Source organism: Nicotiana tabacum, chromosome 14 (assembly GCF_000715075.1).
Source record: "Nicotiana tabacum cultivar K326 chromosome 14, ASM71507v2, whole genome shotgun sequence".
Taxonomy (NCBI): domain Eukaryota; kingdom Viridiplantae; phylum Streptophyta; class Magnoliopsida; order Solanales; family Solanaceae; genus Nicotiana; species Nicotiana tabacum.
This window is the reverse complement of record NC_134093.1, coordinates 98,865,518-98,872,389: the sequence shown is the minus strand read 5'-3', so window position 1 is coordinate 98,872,389 and position 6,872 is coordinate 98,865,518. Positions and strand designations below refer to the sequence as shown.

The window sequence follows — 6,872 nt, the reverse complement described above, 5'->3', positions numbered from 1 at the left end:
TTATGCACCAACTTCTAGATTATGATTTTCATCTTAAATCTGTTCCAATTATGTGCGATTCATACTAGTGCTATTTGTATTTCTAAAAATTATATGCATTATTCAAGGGCTAAGCACATTGAAATCAAACACCATTTAATTCATGATCATATTGCTAAAGATGATATTGTGTTAAAATTTGTAAACACTGAAAATTAGCTTTCCGATATTTTTATAAAATATTTTCTTGAAGAAAGATTTTGCACACTTCGAGACAAAATCGGCAAATCCTCAATAACCATCTACTGCTCATAAGTTTAATACATTATGAAGTTGGTTTACCTGCTAGTTTATTTTAATATTTTTTAAAAAGCCTTTTCTGTGAAATTCCCTTATTTGATATGATTGCTATAATTGCATGCATTAATGTGTGATTGACGGCATTGTACTCCAAAAGAAAAAATTTTCAATTGCCTTTTCACACGTCTCACTCTAATCAAAGCAACCCTTCATCACCCACCTCTCTCCTTATTAGTCACTACTTCATTCATCTCTCACCATCACTCATTCAAAAATCTTGTTTTCCAATGGCCAAAACCAAACCTCTCCGTCTTCCTCTATGCCTCGAAGAAGTCACCGGTTCAGAAAAATCCAACACGCTGATGCAACTGCTGGTGATACTATTTATGAGGAACCGGTACGTATGTTTTATGAAATTTTTTTTGTAAACGACAAAGATGATTTGGAATCCACGGTACTAGGAACTAGCATCATTCTTAACTCTTACCAGTTTGAAAATATTTTCTCGACTAAGTTTTTTGAGTACAGTTTTTTGTACAACATTTGTGGCGTGATAATTTTGAAGTGTCTTTTGAATAAGCAAAAAGTTTTCTGTCTGAAACCACCTCGATATAGGTCCTAAAGATCTAAAATTTGAGCATCGTTTGTTAGCCCACATTATTCCTAGCACCCTCCTACACTGCATTGTGTTTGTCTTGGACTGTATTGTAAATGGAAAAGTTATAGATTGGTTTGCCTAGATACGTCAATACATGCTTGAGAGTATTAGGGATGTATCTTCCTCTACTATTATTTTACCTTATGTTCTACTAATCTCTCATGTTCTACAAGTGATGAAAGTGGACTTACCTCCCTTTGATCCTAAAGTCATCTCTAGCACCTACGACAAAATAACTTTTGCAATGATGAGATACACCTTGGTTGAAAGGACTTGGGTTAAGATAGACAAAGCCTCAGAAACTATACTCCCAACTCAATAGGGTATTGGAGGAGTTATATCTAAAATCAGCCAACCTTCCTCCTCATATCAGTTGTTGCAAATCCAATAAAACATTGCTGGTATCAAGGGCATGCTAACCATTATGGAGGAACAGGTGGACAAAATCAGGGATGTAACGAAGAAAACTGGAGAAGATATGGCCAGACTAATGATCAAATTTCAGATTACAAAGAGACAAGGGATCAGAGCTATGTGGGATGTCACTGAGCGATTGAACAAAGTCTCCAAGGAGATTGATGATTACTATGACAGTTTCTGCACCAAAGTGATCAACACTCTAAAGTACTTCCTTGGAAGGAATTAATTATGTGGGATGTTTAAACCATGACCTTTTTTTTTGTTTTGCTAAGACATTATTTTTTTGTGGTGCTTGCTCATGCATATGGTCAACTATGGGTCAACTTTGACTGCTTTTGCTTGACTATGACTGCTTAACTATTGTATATATAAGTATTGCACGTATATTCTCTGTATGTTATTATCTATCATTATCTGTATATCTTCGCTTGCTTCTTTTTGATTGATGTCAAAGGAGGAGAAGAAAAAGAGTATAAAGACAGGGCAAACAATATGCGAAGAAGCAATACAAAGACAAGAGGAGCACAATTGTATTGATGTTAGCAAGAAAAATAGATACAATGTGAAAGAGAAGTGTCAAATAAATAATCTCCTAAAATCTTTAACTCTTTTATTTATTGTCATCATAAAAAAGGGGAGATTGTTAGGTTTCGAATTTTAATGATAACCAAAATAAAAGTAAAAAATAATCTACTAATGTCTCTACTACTTATACAGGTCAATTGCCCAGAGCACAAGAAGGAAAATCTCTATAATCAGTGCACCAGAATATGAAAGAAATAAGAGAATATTCAACGGCAGAGGAAGAAAACTATCCTTCATCAAAGGCGTACATCAAAGAAATAAGTAAAGAAAGGAAATTAATCAAATTTTCATAACCTACGGAAGTAAATCAGAAGAATCAAATCAGACATCTAAGAAGAAGACTACAAGAATAGAAGGCCTTGAAGTTCAAGACCATCAATGAGGATCGAAAAAATTGAATGGTTTTGAATCCAGCCATGTTTCGTATGTTGGATTCAAGAGCCAACCCTTGGGTCCTATTTTTAGAATACACTACTTCAAAGAGATAAATCATAATCAACGATTTTTCAAATCTCAGCGCAAGGAATAGAGAGCCTTATCAAGAACTATATAAGAAGAGAAGGAAAGACGTGGAAGACCTACGCAGCTTTCAAACATGTTTTCACTCTTTCTACTTCTTAGAAAAATATTGTATTCCTAAACTTACTAGTGTTTCAAAAGATAGAGAGAAAAATAAAGCAAGTGAAAGATTGTGTCAAGATTTTGTACTGTAATTCATTTGTGGTAAACATGAGAAAAACCACACTCTCATTTGTAACTGTTCGATTGAAGATCTAAGAGAACCCTTATGACCCACGGGAACTGGATGTAGGTGACACATCGGTACACGAATCAGTATAAATATCTATGTCTCTCTTGTTTTTTTCTTTATTATTTATTACATATATCTGTTGAACTAACTATTGCTTGCAGAATAACAGTAGTCAACCAACAAACAAATTTAGTCGACTAAAGGATTTTTACAAGTCACCCCCCATCCCCATGTACTTTCAAATAATTCATTATCCAAAGAAAAAACTCTTGAATCTTTGGCCAATGCCGATTGGATTACAGATGCAGTTCCATAAATCTCTTGACTTAATGTGATCAATCATCATTTCCCTTCCCCAGTACTACCAAGTCCTTTTTAATGTGGCTAATATCTACCTGGAATGCATCTACATGACTTGTGAATAATTTAACAAGATAGATAGATAGATTAGAATGAAGATTGTACCAAAATTATGCCTGCTCGGCAAAACTTGTAAACAAGGCAAAACACATTTTATCCAATAAATTAAAATGTTTAGGTTAGACAATGGTAGTGAATGTTTCAATAATACTTGCAAGGACTTGTTTCAGCTACATGGGATTGTACATCAACTTTCATTCCCTTATACTCCTCAACGGAATGGAGTAGTGGAGCGAAGACATAGACACATACTTGAGACTGTTCGAGCCATTAGGTTTCAAGGACATTTACTTATTAGATATTGGGAGCATTGCATTGACACTGTTGTCTATATCATTAACAAGATTCCTTCTTTTGTTTTAGCACACATATCACTTTATGAGTTTGTTTTTGGTAAGGCACCTTCATTGACACACTTAAGGTCATTGGTTGTCTATATTTTGCTACTAACTTGACAAGCCATGATAAGTTTGAACCTAGAGATGTGAGGTCAGTTCTGCTTGGGTATGCAGCACATCAGAAAGGATACAGACTGTTGGACTTGGAAAATAGAGTTTTCTTTATCAATCAAGATGTGGTCTTTTATGAAGATGTTTTTCCCTTTCATACAGTTGAAGGTGTTTTACAACCACTTTTTTGGATATGTCTCTAGTGCCAAGGCAGGATTTTACTATGAGTTCAGTTGTAGTAGACAATCCTGTTCCAACCACAAGCTCATGTAGTAATCCTACTACACCCAATGTTCCTTACTCCCCTGTCACTAATGATGCTCCTTAAAATAGGCAGGAGCTTCCTTCTTCTACTGAATATGACAACATTGTTACTACATCTAACTCTCCTACAATTCCTCTTGCTGAGGAAACAAGGAAGTTAGCTAGAGTATTTAAACCTCCTATCTGGCTTAAGGACTATGTTAGGCCTGACAAAATGAAATCTGTAGGCTGCCGCAAATAGCCCATTTCAGAGGTTATTGGCTATGAAGTAATCTCTTCTAAATATCAAAGCTATTTGGCCAGTTTTTCTGTTCAAGTAGAACCAAACACTTATTATGAGGCTATCAAAGACAAGAGATGGATAGAGGGCATGCAGACAGATATTAAAGCAATAGAAGATAACAAGACTTGGGAACTGGTTTCTTTGCCTCAGGGAAAGAAGGCTATAGGTTGCAAGTGGGTTTATAAAATCAAATATAAAGCATCAGGAGAGGTTGAGAGGTTTAAGGCCTGACTAGAAGCTAAAGGCTACAATCAAAAGGAAGGGTTGGACTATTATCAAGAGACTTTCTTCCCAGTAGTGAAGATGGTTACAGTTAGGAGTGTGTTGTCCATGGCAGTCTCAAGGCATTAGTCCATCCATCAAATGGATGTATACAATACTTTATTGCAGGGTGGTCTTACTGAGGAGGTGTACATGATAATTCCTCAAGGATTCAATGGGTCCAGTGATAAATCTGCGGTTTGTAAGTTGCTTAAGTCCCTCTATAGGCTTAAGCAGGTACCTAGGCAGTGGAATCTCAAATTGACTTCAGCCTTAGTGGCAGCTGGGTTTCAGCAAAGTCATTTGGATTACTCATTATTCATTAGGAAGACAGCAGATCACATGGTGGTAGTCTATGTTTATGATCTCCTTATTATTGGTGATAGTATCACATTAATTCAATAGACTAAAGATGATTTGCAACCTCCTTCAAGATCAAGAATCTAGGTAAGCTCAAATATTTCTTAGGCATAGAATTTTCATAAATAAAGATGGTATCTTAATGCATCAACACAAGTATGCTCTGGAGCTTATTGCAGACCTGGGACTCTCAGGTTCCAAACCCGTGGATTATCCTATAGAGACTAATCCCAAGTTGACTACCTCTGAATTTGATGCTTGCACAGGATCCTCTGATGATACTTTGTTGACTGATCTTGGTTCATATCAAAGGCTCTTAGGGAAGCTACTTTACCTGACCATCACAAGGCCAGATATCTCTTTTGTTGTTCAGAGTCTCAGCCAGTGTATGCATATTCCTAAGGCTTCTTATATGGAAGCTGCACTCAAGGTGGTCAGATATATCAAATCCAGTCCAGGATTAGGATTCCTATTGAATGCACATTGTTCTGAGTCTCTTTCGGCATTTTGTGATGCAAATTGGGCTGCTTGTCCTAACACACGCAATTCAGTCACAGGATACTTTGTCAAGTTTGGTACTTGATTTTTTAGAAATCTAAGAAGCAATCTACCATTTCTAAAAGTACAGCAGAAGTAGAGTATCAGAGTCTAGCTTCTACTGTTGTTGAAGTAGTGTGGATCCTTGATTTGCTAAAGGAATTGGGTATAGAGCAACAGTCTCCTGTGACTATCTTCTATGATAGCAAGTAAGCTCTTGCTATTGCTATCAATCCTGTTTTTTCACGAGAGAAAGAAACATATTTATATTGGTTGCCATTTCATACATGAGAAGATTCAACAATTTGCTGTCCAAGCTAGGAATTCTGAACATTTTCCCCAGTCCTAGCATGGGGGGGGGGTGTCAAGGATATACCAACTTCTATAGTTAGTAAACTTAATTATAGTTAGAGAGGTGGTTAGTACATCTATCAAGTAGTTAATCGGTTAGAGTAGTTTTATAAATATGTACAGTAGCTTTCCATTTACACTGTACAGAACAAAATTGAATAGAACATTTCTCACATCTGCTCACTCTTCTCTCTTCGATGTTGATTTCTCTGTTCTAGCTTCGTGTTACTGATAAATTCATTAGTGTTTAATTTAATTCAAGGACTAACAATTAGTTTTAGTTAATGGTTGACCAAATCACACCCTTCATTTAATTGATGGTCTAATATTTCTAGTCAATAACCCAAGGATCAAAAATGCCAATTCTACCTAAAATTGATTTGCACAAGTCACAATATTACTCCATTAAAGTTTCAGTTTCAAATTCGAGTGTTAGTTTAATTGACTATTTTTTGTGTTAAAATAGAATAATGACCATCCCTAATTGAGATAGGGTAGAGGTAGACTAAAGGGATATGTCCAAATTTGTCTGTGCACTATTCGAAATAGTTTAGTTTGCTCTATGTTAATTTTTGATTCGTACATACTGTTGTTGTCAGCAAATCATCTTTGCTCTTATCATTAATGCAGTTCTAACATGAAACGTATGAACTCCGCATGTTCAAATTCCTTAAGGAAAAAAAAGGTTCATATTTGCCTATACTTTTGAATACTATGGTTTAAATTCACGTTTAGGTTAAAGCTCCAATATAATTAAGGATAAAAATAAGATTGTTTTCTAAACAACTGATAAGATTCAAAATTACTCTTTGTCAAATAATAGGGAAGAAAATTTGACTCTTTCGCCTAGATTAAATTGGATAAATTGGAGATATTAGGCTGGTCTATTTGAAGAGGAGCCTTGGCATAACTGGTAAAGTTGTTATCATGTGACTAGGAGGTAAAGGGTTCAAACCGTGGAAACAACGTCTTGTAGAAATGCGGGGTAAGACTGCATACAATACACTTTTCTGATCCGCCCTTCCCCAAACCCCGCACATAATGAGAGCTTGGAGCACCAGGCTGCTTTTTAGGCTGGTTTTTGGTACTGTATTTGTGTGGTAGGAAAACCGAAGGGGACATATATGCAGGCAGCCAATGAGGTGAGCAAAAGAGATGAGATGCATTGGACAAGAAGACAGACTAGTGATTTTGATCCTTAGTTTGTTTTTTATAAAATCAAAAAATCCACTTTAAAGAGCTGTCATTCCTCAA

At 35.8% G+C, this 6,872-nt stretch overlaps 1 protein-coding gene and 1 long non-coding RNA gene across 2 annotated transcripts; both read left to right on the top strand.

The window, feature by feature from the left end:
- The first annotated feature begins 444 nt into the window (after window positions 1–444).
- On the top strand, window positions 445–2,735 carry LOC142169158 (uncharacterized). The gene is made up of 2 exons (XR_012698907.1): window positions 445–676; window positions 2,075–2,735. It is a non-coding gene; the product is annotated as an uncharacterized LOC142169158 (long non-coding RNA).
- A 488-nt stretch (window positions 2,736–3,223) lies between these two features.
- LOC142169063 (uncharacterized) lies at window positions 3,224–4,775 on the top strand. The gene is made up of 3 exons (XM_075230263.1): window positions 3,224–3,534; window positions 3,896–4,049; window positions 4,500–4,775. Exons 1-3 carry the CDS (start codon window positions 3,224–3,226, stop codon window positions 4,773–4,775), a joined length of 741 nt encoding a protein of 246 aa, XP_075086364.1.
- The last annotated feature ends 2,097 nt before the right edge of the window (window positions 4,776–6,872 follow it).

Coding starts and splice junctions, on each gene's coding strand:
- LOC142169063 (XM_075230263.1), top strand. CDS start 3,224: ATGTTTAGGTTAGACAATGGTAGTGAATGTTTCAATAATACTTGCAAG. Junction 3,535..3,895: donor CCTTCATTGACACACTTAAG/GTCATTGGTTGT, acceptor TCCTTAAAATAG/GCAGGAGCTTCCTTCTTCTA. Junction 4,050..4,499: donor GGCCTGACAAAATGAAATCT/GTAGGCTGCCGC, acceptor ACTTTATTGCAG/GGTGGTCTTACTGAGGAGGT.